Source organism: Salvia hispanica, chromosome 5 (assembly GCF_029641045.1).
Source record: "Salvia hispanica isolate PSC_SH4W2 chromosome 5, Shi_PSC_v1, whole genome shotgun sequence".
Taxonomy (NCBI): domain Eukaryota; kingdom Viridiplantae; phylum Streptophyta; class Magnoliopsida; order Lamiales; family Lamiaceae; genus Salvia; species Salvia hispanica.
Window position 1 is genome coordinate 519,565 of NC_142696.1, and position 21,472 is coordinate 541,036.

Here is a 21,472-nt window from a genome sequence, read left to right on the forward strand (position 1 = left end):
GCCCATAACCAATGTAAGAAAGTGTTTAATAAGAGAGTTTAGAAATCACAAAAAAGGAAGCAAATGTTAATAGTAGTAGTAGTCGTCGATAAAAATAAATTTCTTCATGGAAAACTAACATTGAAATTCATCTTCCTTCCCCAAAATCCAAGAATCCGACCATGACAAAGCCAGAACACATTATTTCTTCCTTTTTGCAGCCATGCAAATCCTTAAGATAAGATCAATAATATCATTAATATACTCCTCTATTAAAATTAAATAAAATCCATTGCAATTGCCAATTGCCCTGCACAAAGATAAAATTTTGTCAAAGATTTCCCCATCAGATCTACCTTTTCACACTCTTCCAATTTAGCTTGCATCATTATTACATATTTACATATCATACATAGAGGCATATAGAGGCAACAATGCAAGGACTAAAAGTAGACTAGTGGTGCAACAGTATTCATTCTTCAGCTATGCCTCTCCTTTCTTCTCTCTCTATATTGAATTGGTTAGAAAAAGCAAACCCCTTTTCTTTACTCCATGGCCTTCCTGCCATGCACAGAAGCTGCTTCACCACAGAGAAAGAGAATCAAGATATTTTGTTTTTGGTGATCATTGCTGGAGAGAGAAAGAGAAATGGGCCCTCAAAAGGCTGCAGGGAGAAATGAGTGGAACTGAAGAGCACTATTCATACAAATAAATGCTCTCTCTCTCTCTTGTTTCATTTCATTTCATTTAAATCCTCTCCTACCTGATCTCTGCAGAGATGCCCATTTTTTCTTGCCTTTCAAAAATGCATTTTGTGTACTTATAGAAATTCTATGGCCCTTTGTGTTTTAACATGATGATAATCATAATATCTACCGGTTTGACCACTCTCTTGTAACAAAAAGCACCTCTCTTTTCTCTTCTCTTTCATTACAGATAATGATTCTTGGTGGGTTTTCTCTGAAATTCACCAGTTTCTTGAAATTTGCATTCTTGAAATCTCACTTTTTTTCCCCTTTTCTTCTTCATGCAAGCAAAAACAACTCACTTTTTGAGTTTTATTCTTCGCTACATTGTGGGGTTTTGTGAAGACTGAAATTTGAAGTTTGAAGTACTTATTTTTACTGCTGAGATATTCTGTGTTTTCAATTTCATTGTCATTTTAGCTTATTTTACTACCTTAATCTTTCTCGTAAAAAGGTAAAAGGGTAAAAAAGTTCAGACATTGAAGATTTCAGGTGTTTTTTTTTTATAATTTTTCTGGACTTTTACACTGTTTTAGGGAAGGAACTGATCAGTATAGAAATCAAACTTCAAAGTTTCCATTTTTATGTCTGTTTCTTACAGCCGCTAATAAAAAAACATATATTTCCTTGAATCCTTGTATTGTTTTGGCAAACACACACAGTTGTCATCTGTTGTTGCAAAATACCCTCTTCGAAGATAACAAGGTTTGTATCTTGTTCTCTTATTATTCATATTTAGATTTATTGATAGTATTATTGTAATTGTTAAGAGCAACAAACTTTGTGCTTGATCAAAAAAGACATAATTATCATGTTATACTTACCAGATTTTCCATTTTAATGCCTGTTTTGCAACACATAAGAAAATTTGGAAGATGTTAGAATTGGCATATTAGTATTTTAGTTGACATAATTCAACATAGAAATGTAAAATGTTGGTTTTTTTTTTCTTTATAGAATTAGAAGCTATCAACATTTTGTCTGTGTATGTAGTATTGTAGTATATATATCAAAATAGAAATGTGAAAAATGTTGGCTTTTCATTAGGAAACTAGATAATATCAACATTTTGTACTATGCTTCTGCAAATATGCTAATGATTTACATTTTCAGTTTTGGTTTGGAAATTCTTGAAATTGCTTCTTCAAAAGTAGCGTTTGAAATATCTAACTTTTTTTGCATTTTTCTTTCTCTTGTGTGTTATATGTTGGAAAAGTGGCCTTATCAATATGCAAACAAGTGAAACTGTTGGAGATCATATAGTTAATGGATTCGTGCTGCCCTCGACTCACACAGTCGGAGATGCCATAAACAAGTTTGCTGACCAGCTAACGAGTCGAGTTGCCACAGCAAGCGATGCTTTCTGCGGCAATATCCCATCTGCAAATGGAGGGGCCTTGAGTTTCTCCTCGTTCCCCCAAACCAGCCCTTTTCACGGGGCTGATCGGTTTTTGGAGGCCATTCCTCTCCCTAATGCATCCATTGGCACCTTCCCTTATACCTTAATTGAGAATCATCAAGAAAAGGTGGCAGTTCCGGCTCCCCTCAGATTTCCGCTTGAAAACATGAGATATAGCGCTTCCATGAACGGCCTAAACGCTGGTGGTCCCTCTCTTGAGACAATGCTCCATGGCTATGGAGGCTTGCCATTCCCACCTGAGCTCATGAGGAGAGTGGTTGGAAGGACTAGCCTTCCTCTACCGACCCATCCAGCTCGTACCTGTCACTCGAGGGAATGGCCGGTGATGGAGCAAGTAGGGTTCGGTTCCCACAGTCATGACTCGTCTCAGTATAGCAACGAGCTGTCTCTGAGTCTCGTGACATCACGGCCATCTGTACTACACGGGCACTTAACAACACCACACAAGCAATGCTCGGAGATGAGCTGCTCCAATGGTGTGAGTAGCTACTCGTTGCCTGAGCATACATCTTGCAGCAGCAAGAACCACTCGTTGAGCTTCAAGACGCCCCAACTCCATCCATTGCTGTCGCGATCAAGGTTTCTCGAGGCTATGCAAGAAATACTTGCTGCAATAGCTTGCTACGCGATAGAGAATGTCGAAGATGTTGGAGAGAACGTCTCATTTTCTTCAATCGGGTCCTCCAACGGGATTGAAGTGGATCACACATTTGTGTTTCCAAAGCAAGAAACAAGCCTAGAAGCAAAGAAAAAGCATCTGCTATCTCTACTTCAAATGGTATATACATACCTTGCTCATATTTTGCTTGTTTTGATAACGTGTATAGTCTATAAAAACGAATAAATTCTCTTGTTTCGTCTTAGGTTGATGATCAATACAGCCAATGCCTCGATGAAATCCACACGGTCACCTCTGCATTCCATGCTGTGACGGAACTAGAACCTAATTTGCACGCTCGTTTTGCTCTCCCCATGATCTCGTTCATGTACAAAAACCTCCGGGAGAGGATCAGCAGCCACATTCTTGCTATTGGAGCTCATCTCGAGGAGGGAGAAACACGAGAAAACAAGTCATTTGAGGCATGCTTCATCCAGAAGCAGTGGGCTCTGCAGCAGCTAAGCAAGGGAGATCATCAACTATTGAGGCCTCAAAGAGGCCTTCCCGAAACATCTGTGTCCGTACTGAGGACATGGATGTTTCAGAATTTCCTACACCCGTAATGCCCTATTCCTTGCCTAGGATCCTATAATACTGATATATGCAAATTTTGTCTGAAATCTATGTCTCGATCTTGCAGGTATCCAAAGGACTCGGAGAAGCACTTGCTAGCTCTGAAAAGTGGCCTAACTAGGAATCAGGTATGCAAAAAAGTCCTACATTGTGAAGTTACGCCTTTTTAGGCTCGAACACATAAATTTATTTGTACTTGGACAACTCTTGACTTCATTTGCACATAAAACTCCCATGTTCAACGTTCAAGCTTGACTCGTTTACATCTTATCTCTCTGCAAGGTTTCGAACTGGTTTATAAATGCTCGTGTTCGACTATGGAAGCCAATGATCGAGGAAATGTGTGCAGAAATGAACAGAAGAAAAGCTCGGAAGGACGATGAAGAAATGGAAGGAAACCACAGAAACCAAATGCGCTTTGAAACTAGGAGATTTACAAGAGATTGATAAATAAGGTATATACTATATATGTTATTTCTTGTTACAATGCTTTGAGCATTTCTTGATTTATATTCAGTGTATTATAGTATAGTATGGAGAGATATCATTACAACTGTTACTTAAACTCCGAAATGGGATCTAAGTATAAATCAAGAAAATTGGAAATTTGAGTATATTTCTCTCCAGTATATAAATCCTATGCAGGCTATATAATTCCATGAACTATTCTTGATTTATTTTGTTTGTATTCGTGTTGATATAACTATCAATTTTTTATTTTTTTATTTTTTTATTGATCTTGTGCTTTTCTTCTACTTTTAATTAATCTACATGCATTACAATATTGGAATTTACTGTTTTAAGATAATAACATTGATAGTTGATAACAATAAAGTTGAATGGAAAATTATCCCACCATTTATTATTTACTCTCTGCTTTACAATAGGCATCACAAACAATACAAAGAGTAATTCCTAATCTATTTTGGGTCCTCTGTTGCAAAATGGTGCATTTACATAATCAAACACCATCTTGCAATAAAGGTCCCAGCTTCACATAATAAATCCAAAAAAATCTGGATTTCCTACTTGTATATTTTATCCAAGCATTTTGGAGTAATTCTTTCAGCCTATATATTTCATCAATTATCTTCCAACCAAATGAATACTTAAAAACCATTAGAAACTTGCTTTTGATCTTGCTCGACCTCATACTTCTTTCTGGATTCTGGTTTTTATTGGCTTCAACTTTAACCCCATGCTTTCGGGTGAGAAAAGCTCGGGTGAAATGCTAGTAGGGCTCAACGGGCCTCTCGGGCTTACACTGAATCGAGATGGTCTGCAGAAGCCGTAGCCGAGGAGAAAGTATTCCAAAGGAACCAGCATTGCATCCGGTTTTTCTTCTGTAACTACTGATCCACATGCTTGAACCTATACATGGGTGTGGTCCTAAGAAATGGTATATGTGCATCTATTCAGAGAGAGGAGAAAGTAATTTGAGTGTACCTCAACCAATGCGCTAAATCTCCTGTCTAGCTTCAATATCATGTGGAGAGCCTCATGGTGGAAAGGGGAGTGTTCTCCAACGAAAATCAAGGATCGACACTGTAGTTTCCTCAAGCCGTGTGTAATATCCCATCTCCTGCAAGACGTTGAACACTAAGTTCAGCTTTTATTTTTGGTGCAAGAAACTACAGTTTGCTGCAAGACGTTGAACACTAAGTTCAGCTTTTATTTTTGGTGCAAGAAACTACAGTTTGCACCATGTAATGAAGTTAACAAGATCTTTGTGATATAATGTGTGGTACCTATTGATAGCTCCAAGAAACCGATGAACATTTGAGCCGTGTCTCTCTCCCAACAACTGCAATTAATGTAACACGAATTTGGGATTTAGAGGCATGTGCAAGAAATTTGGTTTTTGATGGGGCTATAAACCAAGGATGACAAGGGAACTAACTCTTCTACATGATCGAATGATGTCTGATTCTAGTACATCTGTGCTGGTGCGAACTTCCTGTCAAATCATAGACTCCCAATTGTATCAGCAATTGGTCTAAATTTATCTTCTTGCAAACTGAAATAGATGTGTGTGGATGCACCTTGCTGAAGTAACGCATGAGCAACACCTCCTTAACCAAACCACACATGCCACACATATATAGCAAGTTTGATATCACCTGCATATATAGCTGACCGGCATCAAGGAAAAATGTTTCGCACCCAGAGAGAAATATGTGTTGCAACATGAACATATTGTCGCGTTCATCTTTTCTTAGGGGATCAGGAGGGGTGGGGGTCAGTTATATATAACAAAGGGAAATTTAGAATATAAACCTTATTGGATAACCACTCCTTCCACGATGATGCTTTGCATAGAGGAGAAACAAGAATCAAACCTATTACTCGTTTTGGATACTTTATCTGCATACAGAAAGGCACAACAATGGTGATAAAAACCCAAAAATCAAATGAAAATGCAAGAGATGAGAATAACTTACAGCAAACAAGGTAAGTATATAAGCTCCAGCTGTCACGCCCAGGCACATAACCTTATCAACTCTGCAAGAGGCAATTAGCTTCACTTACTATATGTCTATAAACATATGTATACTACTAGTACATTTGATTGAAGTATTATGAGGCTCTGCAGAGGAAATTTGATATGAATAGATCAATTGTGAACTGGGATAGTATATAACTATGTAGAAAAACAAAATGAGGAAAGCTCAGAAAAACGACCTGGATAAGGTGTTAAAAAAGTGAATTTGAGAGACAATTCAAAGTTAGAAAACATCATAAGTACCTAAAGTAGTCAAGGATTTCAGCAATCTGATTAGCTAAGTCATCAACAGATAATGAAGGTTCATCCTTCCCAGCTACTGCAGCTCCTAGCTGTAATATCTCTTAATACAAGTACCACATAAGAAACAGTAAAATTAAGACAGAAGACATTTAGTGGCAACTGAGCAGCACCACTAGTCATTAACAAATACCAGTAGTTGAGTAACCAGAGCACGAACCTCATGCCCAGGAGGGCTTATGTGATAGATACAGAAGTTCTGGAGAAGAAGAGAAAATGCTTCTGGACAAGTAAAGAGACCTTGGAAACAAGACACATCTGGTTGGTTTCACATGCAAACAGAATAAGCATTAGATGCCATTACCACCTTAAAAGTAACGGCGATATTTTGATACCCTTAAACGAATTAATACTTCAATGAGATCATGCATCTTCTTGGACTTCATACAAAGCAATTCTCACAAAGTAACATTTTTCATAAAAAGAATTTTAAAAAAATGTTTTCTGTGAAAAATGGCACAATATGAGTGAGTGTCAGCAGGATTACAACACGCTTCAAGATATATAGTTTTTATGTTTAACCAAGTCACAGCGAATTCATATTTCACTCTAGTCGATTTAGAGGACATCGTCTTACAGTTTAATGCTAAATCGGGGTAAGTAATTAGTGCTGGGTTGTCCCAGTCTCCAAAAACAGCAACCGACAAAGAGCCGTAGCTAGTTTTCACAATATGTTCCTGTAGGAGATATCAAAACCAGAGATTATCAAATCATTATTATTCAAAGAGATGGAGAGGAGAGATCCTAATGCCAAGGAAGGTCAGATATTTCATTACAACTCAATGCCATAAGAATTGCTTTACAATTTGGAACAATCTTTTAGTGAAGATTACTACTTGCTTCCCTACATAATTTCACATGTGCTTTGTTCCTTTCAAGAATTTCCAGCTAGCATATAAGCAAAACTTCAATTATTTTCTTGGTTATATCATAGAAGTATCTAGTTCCCCAAGATGCTTATTTTGCTTCGTTACAACCAATAAGAATTTACTTGCATACCTATCCATATGCCCAATACCAGCTAGCAAGATACATAACTCTCTCCGAAATCAAATTTGCTCACAAGTGTTAAGGAGAACACAGAAATCCAGCTAGCAATTTATGAGTTTCCCTTGTTTGGTCAAAATGATCGTACCAAGAGATCATGCAATGATGCAAACTACAACAATGCAGCCAAATTCGAAGTCCAGTTTATAAAGAGCATGCAACTTTGCCTTTCAATCCAAATAATAATCGTAGTTACGAGAATTTGCTAGATGAAGTTCCAATCCCAAAAAAATGGCAAAGCAAATAATGTTACCTCATTCAAAGCACTTTAAAATTGAATAAAATACTATAATTGGACTTGATTTCGAAAAATTAAGATCATGATCAACTAACAGAAAAAAAAATCGATTGCACAGTGAAATACAATCCGCACTTAATAAACAATCTGCAAATTATTGAAATCCAAATCTGATCAACAAAAATGTAGCGATATAAATGACATTACGTAGAGTGTATAAGCCTTTATATGAACAATATGAGTTCAGTTCGAGTTTCACCTTCCCGGCGAGAAGATCCGGCTCAATATCAACGCAGACGAAATCACTCTGCTCTGCCATTAATATCTCTATAATCTAAAATCTACACTCTCTAAATATCTCCGAAATTCGAGACGCATTGGATTTGGCTATAAACTATCTCTCACTCTCTCCAAATTTCGCAAAATCAATTTTATAATTGTTAGTTTTGGATTTTCAGTGTTTTTCCCTCTCGTTTCAGCTGATATAAATAGACGGTGAGTTGAGTAACCGATTCTGCGAAACGAGTCACTGAGTCACCAACGCGTTGGGCTTTCTATCGCAAATGCAGTGGGCCCAATGAGATATACTACTTTTCCTTAAATACTCCATGATCAATGTATTTATTGACTTCCTTTTTTCCTTTTAAATCAACTAGTCATATCTATGTAATAAATAGAATTTAATCAAATTCAATGTTTATTGTAGGCGTGGCAATTGACAAATCACTATCGATATTTTATTTTAGATATGATATATTCGAATGAAATAATAGTAGAATTTAATAAAATTTGACCAATTAAAGCCAATCATCGTAGACATATTTTACTGTGTTTGAGCAATCCAAACATGATATGAGTGTGGAAGAGTGAGATGTTTAACCAAATTGGTCGTCTCCATATCTTTTCACATGTGTTTAATTATTGAAAACGGAAAAAAGAAAAAGTTATTTATTCGGTGTGAATATTTATATACTACTACAATTCATGAACTGATATAGATTTACATAAAAAAAAATCATAAGAATTAGCTAAAATTGATTGTTCGAAGATATCAATAATATTTGTTTGATTATTCGTTCGTCGAAATTTTTCATATGTATTGAAAATATTGCTTCGCAATCGTTAACAAGTCATATTTAAACTTGAGTATACACTAATTAATCATGAAAAACACACTTGATTTTGTTGGTAAACACATAATGATTGTAATCAATTTTATGTGTATCCAAAGGCTATTTTGCGTCATTAGTTATCTATTGTAATTTGTTATTATTGATATCATTAGTAGCTAGATACAGAATAAGTATAACATACAAATGAGATTAAAATCATTGATTATTCGACACATTAAGGTGCCCCAAATCATAATTTAACTCATGTTTCGAAACTTTGGAATATAACCTATATGTATGAGATTTCTTTTCAATTTTAAATAAAAAATGAAACACAGAATGTGACAAATTAAATCAGAGACATCAATTGGTGATCCATGGAATATCAACTCCAATTTTAATATTGGTCAATTTACTGCATACCGTAGAATATGTAGTTGAATTTTTTATTTTTTTAAGTGGTTGAATTTAAAAGTTATGGTCCTTTGCATTAACGACCTTCCCTTTTTCTTTATTGTATAAGTGTGGTGTCTCATCTTATTTCATTAACTTTTAGGACACTTTTTAATAATTCAATAATTTTCACATTACACTTTTTCAAAGGAGTGAGAAAATATATCGATCATGGAAAGTGATCAAAAGAAGTAATTCCACTGGGTAAGAGTATCCACGATAGTGGATATAGTCAGCTTAGTCATCAAAGTCATGTCTCAGTCACATAAAATTTGTTCAGTCACATCACAACCACGCCTTATTTTTTTTTTAATTATTGGTATATTTTAATTAGACTAAAACAAAATTAATTAGACAAAAATAAATAGAATAAAATGGAATGAAAAAAATGAATTGCGAATAGATATTTTATAGATAAAAATAGCAAAATCAATTAAAGAAAATAACGCCGCGATGGTTGCACGGCTCGAAATAGACCGCCGCGGCACCACCATCTCGCCCGCCGCCCGCCGCCCGCCACACGGCTCCGCCGGGTACTCGTTGTCCCCCATGCGTAGCGGCGCCCCTCCGGCTTGCAATAGACCACCACGGCTGCGCCGCGCAACACGGCGGCCGCCGCGGCTGGTCTATTGTGGACACTCTAACATTTATTTGTGAAATACGTAAAGTCATCAATACATATCACCCTAAAAACTATAGTGCAAACTTGTTGGATGATATAAAAAATACTACGAGGTATACAAATTACGCTCATAGATATATACTCCAGTATTCTTCTTTATTCTCTCTAACTTTAATCGCTATCTATTTTTATTAAAAAAAATTAAATACGTGTAAAAAAGAAGTGTCTGGCTTACCATGGGACAGGAAGGATTACCATTTGGTAATAATAATTGTGTTGCAAAAGTAACACAAAAGATCAAAAGCATCGTCATCAACAACAACAAAGAGATCAAATGTCATATATTTATTGTCCAAAAAAATTATGAGATTCTTCTAAAACCTTTTACACCTTCTAGACTTAGTGGGTGGCTAATAAAGTATAAATGTGGTCATGAATGTCATGAATGTCATTAATATTACCATGTGTTATATTTTAGTAGACAATTCATCAAGAAATGAAGAGCCATATTAATATTTCTCATATATTAAGTTATTTAATGCTTATAATTTATATTATATACTAGAAAACCTTTTTCAAATTCTCAATAGTATTTATGTTATTACTTCCAAAACTCGTCTTTTATATATGTATAGATAGATTACATTTTTATCTCGGTTAACATTTACTAAGTCTTGTTTAGAAATACTAGGCCCACAACTTGATTTTTTTCATTGCTCAAGCATGGCCCGAATAATAGTTTGATCCTGAAAAACTATAATTTGAAAAAAAATATTTAAGAAATTATAAATCAGAAGATGAAGCAAACGTGAAATTCCAACGGTAAAATTTGAACTTCAAAAGAGAATACATGTTTATCATGAATATGTTGGAGATAATTTCGTAGTACCTTTTTTTAAACCAATGTTCACTTTTCAATATATCAATCTCACAAATGAAGCATTTTACTTGAAAGAGTTAAGTACTATTTTGGTCCTAAACATATGACATATTTACGGTATTTGTCCAGAACATTCACTTTTTGAAAATCGAATCCAAAACATACAAAAATGTTGTCGAATAGGTCCTTTTTTAACGGTTTCCGTCATTTTTTACGGTCAACCGTCAATTTGTCCAAATTTGATCCGGTTAGACGTAATATGAGATTATTAGTAGGTTAATATTAAGGTAATTATTTTACTAAATAACACAACTTTTAATATTTGAATTTGAATAGCAAATCTTCTAGATTCACTTAATATCTCTTTAACTTTTCATCTGAGGAAAAAAACGAAATGTCAAATTCTCTCTTCTGTATCGTCACTCTCCAAATAAACCCTAGTTCTGATTCCGACCAGGAACCAGACGATTCTGACCGATTATTGTGTTGTTTGCCATGAGTTGGAAGTCGTCATACCCAAACTTCCATTGCAGCGACAATCTCGTCGACGTGAAAGTTGCATATGCGAGGAAGAAGAAGTCCACACATCCGCCTGAAAAATGAAACCGGCAAAGGTCCATCGGCTACTTGTAGTTCTGAAAAGAACGATTCTTTGAAGCAAAACGAACAAGGCCAGTCGGCACAATCAGGATTTTTGGGTTCTTTTAACCCTAGTTCTCACGCGGAAGTCCATTCTTATCTGATTCCAGAAGTTGAAGACGACATTGAATACTTGGTTTCGCTGGTTATTGGGTTTTGATGGTTTTTGAGTTTTGATGGTGTTAGGGTTGATGCAGTGCCTATGACAGCATTTTTTTTAATATATAATTTGGCACTGGGTGTGGTTAAATGTTCAGGACCAATTCAAAGTAGAAAATGAATATGAAGGACTACATTGTCTTGTAATTTATTGTTCATTTATTGCCTCTATTTGATGTCTTATTGACATAGATTATTGTCTTATTGTCGACGAAGAAACAATCACATAATTGTTAACTTGTCACAACTACGCATAATGTATCAAATCAAAAACCACTACTCCCTTCGTCCCACTTTAGGAGTCCCGGTTTACCATTTTTGGGTGTCCCACTTTAGGAGTCCCGGTTGAAATATTCCATAAATGGTATTAGACCTCACATTCCACTCACATTTTATTATAAAACTAATATTAAAAAGTAGGACCCACATTCCTCTATCTTTTTTCACCAACTTTCCTTTACATTTTTTAAAACCCGTACTGAACTCAACCGGGACTCCTAAAGTGGAACGGAGGGAGTAGAAAATTTTTCGGCTGTAAGTTTGCACTGGGGTGTGGTTAAAAATATTAAGGACCAATTGGAAGTAGATAATGAATATGAAGGACTACTTTATCTTGTAGTAATTTGTTGTCCATTTATTTTATTTAACATTTTTACATGTAATTCCAAAAATATATAAAAAAAAATTCAAAATTAGCTACAATAATAAAAAATCGACTAATTGGGTGAAATTTTCACTAATTGACGGTTAACCGTCAAAAATGACGTAAACCGTAAAAAAAAACCTATTCGACAACATTTTCATATGTTTTGGATTCGATTTTCAAAAAAATGAATGTTCTGGACCAAAATCGTAAATCGGCCATATGTTTAAGACCAAAATAGCAATACTTTACTCTACTTGAAACTAATACAAATATGATCAATAAACAATCCACTCGATGACATATCACAAAATCAGTACATAGATCCGAAGTAAATTAAAAAGGAAAGAGTGAGACATATCACAAAAACAATACATAGATCAAAAGTAACTTAAAAAGGAAAGAGTGATTGAGTTTAGCAAGGAACAGATACCGGTGACACCCGATGAAGTCTCTCACTTGCGATGGCATTTATTTTTTTTGAGAAAGCTACAGTTGGTGGTTCCATTAAACCTTGTCGCATTCGAATATGCATAGCGAAGCTGTGAGTTTATTTGGTCCACCAGTGATAGAAATCTCTACGCCTGTTGATTTTCTTCTGCAGCTGGAGTAGTCCATAGAGGAGGGCCTCGGCAGTGGGTGGGCAGCCAGGCACGTAGATGTCAACAGGGACAATCCTATCACAACCTCGGACAACAGAGTACGAGTAGTGGTAGTAACCACCACCGTTTGCACAGCTTCCCATAGAGATCACCCACCGTGGCTCAGGCATCTGGTCATAGACTCTGCATATACAATTGGTACAAGTGGCCAGTAAATGTTAAGTTTATATCACAAGACAAAGCACATATCATCACTCAACGAAAATTATGCCAAGATATGCAGAAAATGGTTCATAAGCAAAATATTTAACATATCTGCACATATTCTAATTACTCAAGAGTCAAGACAAGAGAGTCTAATTGTTAGAAGCATTAGTCTGATTATTTTTTGTTTTAAGAATTAAGACCGTCACTAGCATGATTATTTTGTTGTAGTATTACTTTTGAGTCTTGGGACTATCTCAAAAGTGACCCTTCCTTTGAGCAGGCTGCGTTGGACTCAAAAGGCTCAAGCCACACGGCTCAAGCTTGAGCCCTCGATAAAGGTTGACTCACGGCATAGGATTGTATTAAAAAATCACACGTAGGATTCAAAATTATGTGCAAAGCCATCATATTTTTAGTCATGACCAATAATGACTCCACAAAATCCAGTTTGATAATAGGTTATTGTAAACTAAAAATATCATCTTAAGGAAATGGTTTTCAATGTACAGGATGAAGTAATGGGTGATCCTAAATCCTAATCATGACTATTAGGGTTGAGGATGCGAAATCTTAAGAGGTGTTGGATGGGTCTTAAAAATGTAACAGAAGCATATACGGGAGGAACCGCACGCCACAAAATAGAGAATACACCAGACAGTTTCCAACCCAATAACCACACAAAAGGGTCAACCCAATATCATGTAAGTATACAAAAGGAATGAAATAATGACAAATAGAGTTGCAACTTGCAAGAGCAGCACACCATGAACTGTTATAATTGCGCATTTGAGATGGACTAGACTGGAGAGGGCACTAACGAGCCTAGTGCTAATTATGCTATCCCCATCCTCTAAAGCTTATATCAAGCCTTAGTTTCTAAGCAAAGAAACCTACATATTATGTCCCTGTCACCCATGTATTAGTACCAGCCAATTGATATACATAGCATATGGGATTAATCTAAAAGTTAAATTAAATCAATTACTACTAATTATCCCCTCCTTGCAATATATGATATCCATCATTTTTCGCAAAAGCACAGTGATATGGGTATAACGCCCTTATCACACAGCTACATACTCCATGCCACTTGCAATCCATTATTTTAGAAACTATGAAAAAGTTCATAATACAACTTGTACTGTCCAATTAAGAGAATGTCATTATGTCACAAAATGTGATTTACCAAATAGCTACCGCATAACTGTGACTGCACGTAACTGGAAACATAGCAGCTGAAGCTAATGCAGAGTTTTTGATCGAGTGCTACTCACAACCTAATCTCCCAATATCAAACTAGTAACAAGCCATTCCAACTTCCCCGGGCCCAATACAAACATCACTATTTTCTCGAAACAAGCTATGAGGAAAATAAATAGTGATAATCCACGATTCCTCGAAATCAATTTTATCATTTTATGCAATGGGGGTAGCATACAAAAGAGGCGATTTAAGGTCATTCAACAAACTCAGAAAAGGCAAATTGTGTAGCCGAATTAAAACCAGCTAAATCAGTATAGAAAATATCGAATCAAAATTAACAGCATATCATCCACACACATACATGAATATTTCGCCAATTAAATTGGGGAAAAGCCATATAACTATAGAAAGCTTACTTGCGGAGCGCAGGGGCCATCTTATTCGTGAGAGTGCCGGCGACAATCATGCAATCGGACTGCCTAGGGCTAGGCCTGAAGATAATCCCGAAGCGATCCAAATCGTAGCGCGCGGCGCCGGTGTGCATCATCTCCACGGCGCAGCAGGCCAGCCCGAACGTCATCGGCCAGATGGAGCCGCGGCGGACATAGTTCATGAGATCGTCGACCTTCGAGATCACGAATTCCGCCGCCTTGGACATCCCCGGCGGGGAGGATCCCGCCGGCGGGAGAGAGGGCGAGTACGGCGTCGGCGTGGAGGAGGAAGCAGCGGCGAGGGAGGTGGTGGTGGTGTGGATCGAAGCTAGGGCTGCGCGGTGGTTAAACGGCGCCGTTTGAGGGAGTAGACGAGCTGCATTTCTGGCTAGCTGAGCCATTTTCCCCTTCGAATTTGCGAAGAAATCAACTGAGGTAAACGGATTGGGCTTGATATGCGATGTGTTGAGGCTAATTTCGTCCATTTGCTCTTTAGTTTTCCCTATTTTTCATTTCAAATCTATTGATAAAAATTCAATTTTTTTTTACCATTTTTAATAATAAACTTAATGGGTAGTGATAAAATGCAAACTCATATATAAACTCCAAATTTTTTTAACACAATATCAACATAATATAAAATTTCCAAATTTTGATGTCAACACAATATCAATACAATGTCAACACAATATCAACCGTTGACATTTTGTTGACATTTTTTGTTGCTATTATTTTATGATCTGTTGATATTTTCTAACGGTCCATATCATAGTTTGGAGTTCGTACAATATTTAGAGTTTGCATTTGATCACGTCCTTACACTTGATATGTCGTTAACTTTATTCGGTTTGGATTGGTGTGACTGAATTATCTCTAAATAGCACTAGTTGTTGACTAAACTCAATCGAGATTAATTTAAACTATCAAAAATATTTACTTAATTGGTAATATCGATATTTAGTATTTAAAAGTATAACTAAGTCTGATCATATTTAATAATTTAAAGGTATTTATTACTTTAATTGTTGTAGTATACATCTTACCATTGAAATTAAATGAGTCTAAATATATATTGGTGTGTTCAAGTGTGGGCTTTACGATTTGTGGGGATGCCGCCATGGAAATGTGGCTAGACAAGGGCAACATGTTAAGTCGGTCGATTGGAGAGATTAAATTATTGAGCAAATAAAGTTTGGGTTTAACATATTTTATTGTACCAAACATTTTCAACCAGATAAATATGTCAAGTGTGTTTATAAATTGGGCTGTTTGAATAGTAAATAATTCAATGGACTATCATTGGGCTTGAGGCCATGATGGCCTTAAACGAGTTATGGGCGAAAAAACATGTTCTTTTTGCGATGGAAGTTATTGTTCTTCTATAAAAACTCTACTATATAAGATTATGTTACTCATTTTTAAATTTATATGACCGGTTAATTTCATTCAAATAACATGCTATTCTCATTTTGTCATTTTAGAATGTCCACAAAAAATAGTCTAGTTTTTAAAAATGTAAAGTTTCTCTTATGTTTTCCACATTTTCTCCATTCTATCATACTTGATCATTTTTTTTTTCATATCTCTCTTACTTTACCAAATTCTCATTAAAAAACCGTTGAATGACACTTACATTATTATGTTGATGTTAACAATATCTTTTATAGTAGTTTCAAATAAATATTAGCGTGAATATCACATTAAAAAATATAAATGTTAATGCATTACGCTTCTCTTATCTAATGAACTAATATCGAGAGTGTCGAAATACAATACGATGTGATACAATGCCATAGGATGTTGATACGATAAATGTATGCATTTTTGTATACTAAAACATATTGAATTCGGTTTATATTGTAGTGTTTGATATATAACCGTAAAAATATGATATGTATTGATTTTTGTTATACTACAAAATTAACATTATACTGATAATACACTATATTGGTTTCGGTTTTCAAGATAAAATAATAAATATAATTTAGGATTGCGTTGTGAGATTATTTTAGTCATAGCGGGTTAGCTATGACTAATTATCCTAATATATATCTAGAATTGAATTGTGAGATTGAATCTCATGAACCAAACACATTGCATATTTAATCCCAGATACAATTACAAACTGAACACCCCTACGTATTTTGAATTTATATTTACTCTATCATTCGGAAAATTTTAGTAATATATCGATATTCCGTGTACTACTGTATACTTTTTTATAGATAATACAATATGCCCATTTTGATAAATTATATCGTAGCCACCCATTGTGTCAAAAGATGCCAAAATGCAAATATAGAATTTGCAAATCACTTTAGATTAAGATTTTGTTTCAATACAAATCACCCATAGTAGTGCTCCTAATAAAATTTCAGTCCATTATTTTCCACTAATTTCTGTTACTCCCAAGATAAAAAAATATCCCTACTATAAAAGCTTCTTTATTTTATTCCTGTCTCCTCTCTCCTCTCTCACTCAAGGGTTTTTGCTGCTCCCCTCTTTTCGGCTTCGAAATGGCGGACGATTTGCTCTACCCGGCCGCCGCTGCCGATTCCAACAAGCGCAAGTACGAGGATTCACTGTCGCCGGTTGCGCGCAGGTCGACCGGATTCTCGTCGGCGCCGGACGCGGCGGCGCCTCCCCAGCTGAGCGAAATCGAGCTGGCGACGCTGAAGGCGCAGGAGATCGCCGCGAGATTCCTGAACAACGCTGATCCGACGAAGAGAGCCAGAGTTGAGAATGTGGGGAACGGTGGCAGAGGATTCGATTCCAGCGATTATAGTATGCCTCTTCTCTTTTTTTCTTATCTTTTAGGAGCGAACCTAATTATTCTGTTTAATTCGTCGCTGAGCTAAAACTTCTTCATTATTTATGCATCTCGTGTTTTGTGTTGTAATTGCTCTGCTTGTGGCTGTGATTATGTCCTTAAATTCCAAATATTGACTGCTGTATTGGCAACAAGGTTAAAGAATTCGTGATTCTTGATCAGTTCTTATGAGTTTAGGGTTTGTTATTAGCCTCCTACTTGTCTCAAATCTTGGAAGGTCATATTAAGACTTACTGGTTAGGATGAAGCATCTTAAACCTGTTTTAACTTCTCTTTGGATGCAGGTAGTCAGAAGCCTTCAGGTTATGGTCTTAGTGGTCCACCACAAGGCTCCTCCTCAGGTTATCCTGGTCCAAGCAAGAGGATTGATATTCCAAATGGGAGGGTGGGTGTGATAATCGGCAAAGGAGGGGAGACTATCAAATACCTCCAGCAACAGTCGGGAGCTAAGATTCAGGTCACTAGGGACATGGATGCAGACCCTAATTCCCCTACAAGAGGGGTTGATCTCATGGGTACTCCTGATCAGATAGCCAGAGCAGAGCAGCTTATCCAAGATGTACTTTCCGAGGTATGTTGGTTGAATTACTTCATTACTTACAGAATCTTGGATACTTAAGAATGCTCTTTTGAGTGTACTTCCACAGCTTTGTGCAACCTAGTTTCTAGTCGCCCTTCTATTAGAGTATTAGTAATAGTTTCTTTAGAAGTTGGCAGAAATACCTCCCATATTTTTTTATCAGTTTTAACATATTTTTGACTAAGTAAATGCTACATGCAGGCTGAGGCTGGTGGAGCTGGATCAACTTCTCGGCGTGTGGGTGGTCAATCATTTGGAGCTGAGCAGTTTGTGATGAAGATCCCCAACAACAAGGTAATAGGTGTATTGTATTTATGGGATATCTAGCTATCTATGTACCAGTTTGCATGTAGTTGATCCCAAATTTCAGGTGGGACTTGTTATCGGTAAAGGAGGTGAAACCATTAAAAGCATGCAAACAAGGACCGGGGCTCGCATTCAGGTTGGTCTGCCCATTCCCAGTTCCATTGCTCACCAGTCACCAATATCCTGTTTCCTAGATCGGGCAAGGTTGCATGTTGATCTAAGATGTAGCAGTGTCATCATAAAAGATTATTTCCTAAACGTTGCAGGTCATACCTCTGCATTTACCACCTGGTGATACGTCACAGGAGAGGACTGTCCAAATTGATGGAACTAGTGAGCAGATCGAGGCTGCTAAACTATTAGTAGATGAAGTCATCAGTGAGGTTTGTCCAATGATTGCACTGTCCTGTTTCTTCTTTTTACACTTGTGTTCATTGCTAGGATTGCCTGCAAAGGAAGTACAAGTACTTGAATCTATTTGTTCACAACACTAAAATATTGCTGTTACAAATGGCCCTGTCTGAGCAATGTAGATCGTGCAGCATGTTAACTAGTAGGAGTAACATTTAGCACTTTTTATTTATAAAATTAAAAGATTTGTCTTAGTTTGAATAAGGTACTTTTTTTTTAATCACTGTTATGTTTATTGATTTTTTAAAGTATTTTTTTCCTATTTATATGGTTTGAATTTAATGTCGGTTGACTTGATAAGTTGTTAATTATATCTCTGTGCTTCATCTTGTCTCTTTTGCAAAGCTCTGTTTTAGCTCATTTCAATGGGACTTTGTTTTAGCTCATTGGATCAGCTGTTGTATTTGTTCAATTTTTTCTTTCCATAACTAAAATAAAGTAAAGTCAATCATGCTTATATCTATCTCGTTAATATTCCTAGAGCAACAGAGCATGGAACAATCTCTATTTATTTCTCTGGAAAATCTTGTCACTTTGCCTTTAATAGTACTGGACTGCTGAAATATTGTCAATACTGGTCATTTCCCTGCTAAATTGTCTAGATTGCAAATCCTTCTTTCTGCCTACCCTATTGTGCATTGTGAATAAAAAAACTTGCAGATTTCATCTGCTACTACTGTCAAAATGATCCCTGGATGGAGGATCATACCATTTGCTACTCTTAATCCGTACCATGAGACAGCAAATTATTGATCTTCTGTTTGCAAACATACTCTTTAGTCACTTCACCCCATGATTATATTAACCTGTATGTATTGGCAATATATATTTTAGCAAAGCAAACTGTTTTGGACAGTGCAGGTCTTTAGTGAGCCCATTATTAAAGGTAAACAAGTAGTATACTTATTCTTATAGCATCAAGTATACTCTTAATTAATAATTATATACCCAGAATATATCTCCATTGCTCACTTGTTCTAGTCATGCTGAGTCCATCAATTGATCTTTTGTTAATGTCTGTTAAAAGAAGCAGTATAAGAACGGGAATGTCTGTTATCCTAGTGAAATTGCTTGTTACTACATTACTATTCAATTCCAGGTGTCTTATACATCTTCAGGAATCTAGATCATGTAATTCGTTATTGAATGTAATACCAAAGTTTGGTGTCTTGGAGTAGACAGATGATTATTCTTGGAATTTAGAGTCTTTGCATGTGTTGTCTATTGGAGACCTATTGGCTTGTTTTGTTGGTTTAGTTTGTGTAGTATTTGCAATTTTCTTTTGTACTTTTTCGCCTTGAATAAGGAGAGGATGGGCTTCTGCGGGAGTAGTCCAATAATACGACCAACCATAACGGTATGTAGGCAAAATCTTTTGTCTTCATGCAACTGTATTATGTATATTGTGCTTAGAATATGTGGCTTCATGCAAATATTATGTTGGTATATCTTTTATTGTTTTTTCTGCTTATATTTGGTTTGAATTTGTATGTGAGGTCAACACTGAATTAATGTGACGCCTGAAAAGTATGTGACAAGTGTTCTTGGTTCATTTGTGCTTAAAATAATCGTGCAGAATCGTAATAGAAATTCATCAATGTCTGGAGGATATGCTCAACAAGGATACCAAGCTCGACCTCCTTCTAACTGGGGGCAGCCCGGCGCGCCAATGCAACAACCTGGTTATGGCTACCCTCAAGCTGGTGCATACCCTGGTCAACCACCACAATACAGCATGAATCAGCCTCCCTATTCCGGTTATCCTCAACAATCCACCTCTAGCGGATACCCAACCAGCTGGGACCCGTCGACTGCTTCCCAAACTCAGCAAGCCCCCCAGGGTGCCGGGTATGATTACTATAACCAGCAGCAACCTCCACAGCAACAGCCTGCCCAAGGGGGTCCCGCTGCTCCCACTGATGCTTCAGGATATGGCTACGGGGCCTATGGCCAGGCTCAAGCCTACAGTCAAGGACACTACGGCCAGTATGGCTATGGTAGTTATCCAACAGGTGCAGCTGCAGCTGGTTACGGCCAGCCTCAGCAGAATCCCGCTGCAGGATACGAGAACCAGCAGCAAGGATATAACTCTAAAAGTAGCAATACCTCTAACCCGACACCTGGTGCATCTTATGGAGCACAGGATGAAGCCAATCAAGCGCCTGCATCTGGGCAGTCATACAATGCCGGAGGTCAACCTGCTGCTAATCCCAACTATCCACCTCAAGCTTCCAACCAGCCAGGTTATGGAGGTGGTTACGGATCCCAGACAACCCCCCCGAGCTATGCACCTCCCCAGGCGCAAAAACCACCGGGTAGCCAGGCAACCTATGCGCAACCACAACAGTCACCTAGCTCTCAAGGCGCTGGCTATGCACAGTCTGGGTATTCTCAGTCGCAGCCTGCTGCAGCACATGCTGGCTATGCTCAGACGGCGGCTTATCCTACATCCCAGGCAGGGTATGGGGCTCCACCCTACGCAGCAGCAGCGGCTACCCAACCTGGCTATGGGCAACAGCAGGCTGCAGCCTACAACAGCGCTTACGGTGGCGCTGCTGGATATTCCCAGCCTCCAGCTTACCCTTCTGCTGATGGCTCAGCCGGTGGTGATGCACGTGGAGCGTATGATTCTACTACTCCCCCACCTCAATCTGCCCCGCCCACCGGGTCTGCCAAAGCATCACCGCCAGCTTGATGGGTCAAGTGACTAGTACTTGGGTATATTGCTGTTGCCTCTTTTAGTGTCTCTTGTCTATTCTACATTCGTTAAGTTTGGTTTTTGATAACCGGAGATTCTGAATTTTGTCAATCTTCACCATGGTATTTGTTTTACAATTCTGTTTTCATAACAAACTGATATTATTTGATAAAGAAAGGGGTGTGTTTTATTTATTTTTGTGAATTTTGATTTAGAGCTGGCACTGCGTGTA

General features: G+C 37.1%; 4 protein-coding genes across 4 annotated transcripts; 2 read left to right on the forward strand and 2 right to left on the reverse strand.

The window, feature by feature from the left end:
• The first annotated feature begins 451 nt into the window (after positions 1 to 451).
• Positions 452 to 3,990, forward strand: LOC125186254 (homeobox protein ATH1-like). Its single transcript, XM_048082606.2, has 5 exons — positions 452 to 1,430; positions 1,942 to 2,923; positions 3,010 to 3,362; positions 3,444 to 3,504; positions 3,659 to 3,990. The coding sequence occupies exons 2-5, from the start codon at positions 1,955 to 1,957 to the stop codon at positions 3,821 to 3,823; spliced, it is 1,548 nt and encodes a 515-aa protein (XP_047938563.1). The 5' UTR covers positions 452 to 1,430; positions 1,942 to 1,954; the 3' UTR covers positions 3,824 to 3,990.
• Positions 3,991 to 4,211: 221 nt separating this feature from the next.
• Positions 4,212 to 7,946, reverse strand: LOC125186255 (protein NDL2-like). The gene is made up of 11 exons (XM_048082607.2): positions 7,724 to 7,946; positions 6,757 to 6,856; positions 6,340 to 6,437; positions 6,123 to 6,211; positions 5,818 to 5,878; positions 5,654 to 5,740; positions 5,419 to 5,496; positions 5,277 to 5,333; positions 5,125 to 5,180; positions 4,823 to 4,958; positions 4,212 to 4,747 (listed from the first exon to the last, which is right to left on the reverse strand). The coding sequence occupies exons 1-11, from the start codon at positions 7,781 to 7,783 to the stop codon at positions 4,526 to 4,528; spliced, it is 1,044 nt and encodes a 347-aa protein (XP_047938564.1). The 5' UTR covers positions 7,784 to 7,946; the 3' UTR covers positions 4,212 to 4,525.
• A 4,301-nt stretch (positions 7,947 to 12,247) lies between these two features.
• Positions 12,248 to 14,845, reverse strand: LOC125188044 (NADH-ubiquinone oxidoreductase 20 kDa subunit). The gene is made up of 2 exons (XM_048084781.2): positions 14,401 to 14,845; positions 12,248 to 12,757 (listed from the first exon to the last, which is right to left on the reverse strand). Exons 1-2 carry the CDS (start codon positions 14,814 to 14,816, stop codon positions 12,523 to 12,525), a joined length of 651 nt encoding a protein of 216 aa, XP_047940738.1. The 5' UTR covers positions 14,817 to 14,845; the 3' UTR covers positions 12,248 to 12,522.
• Positions 14,846 to 16,865: 2,020 nt separating this feature from the next.
• On the forward strand, positions 16,866 to 21,434 carry LOC125188042 (uncharacterized). The gene is made up of 6 exons (XM_048084779.2): positions 16,866 to 17,199; positions 17,530 to 17,816; positions 18,027 to 18,119; positions 18,196 to 18,267; positions 18,398 to 18,514; positions 20,119 to 21,434. Exons 1-6 carry the CDS (start codon positions 16,932 to 16,934, stop codon positions 21,235 to 21,237), a joined length of 1,956 nt encoding a protein of 651 aa, XP_047940736.1. The 5' UTR covers positions 16,866 to 16,931; the 3' UTR covers positions 21,238 to 21,434.
• The last annotated feature ends 38 nt before the right edge of the window (positions 21,435 to 21,472 follow it).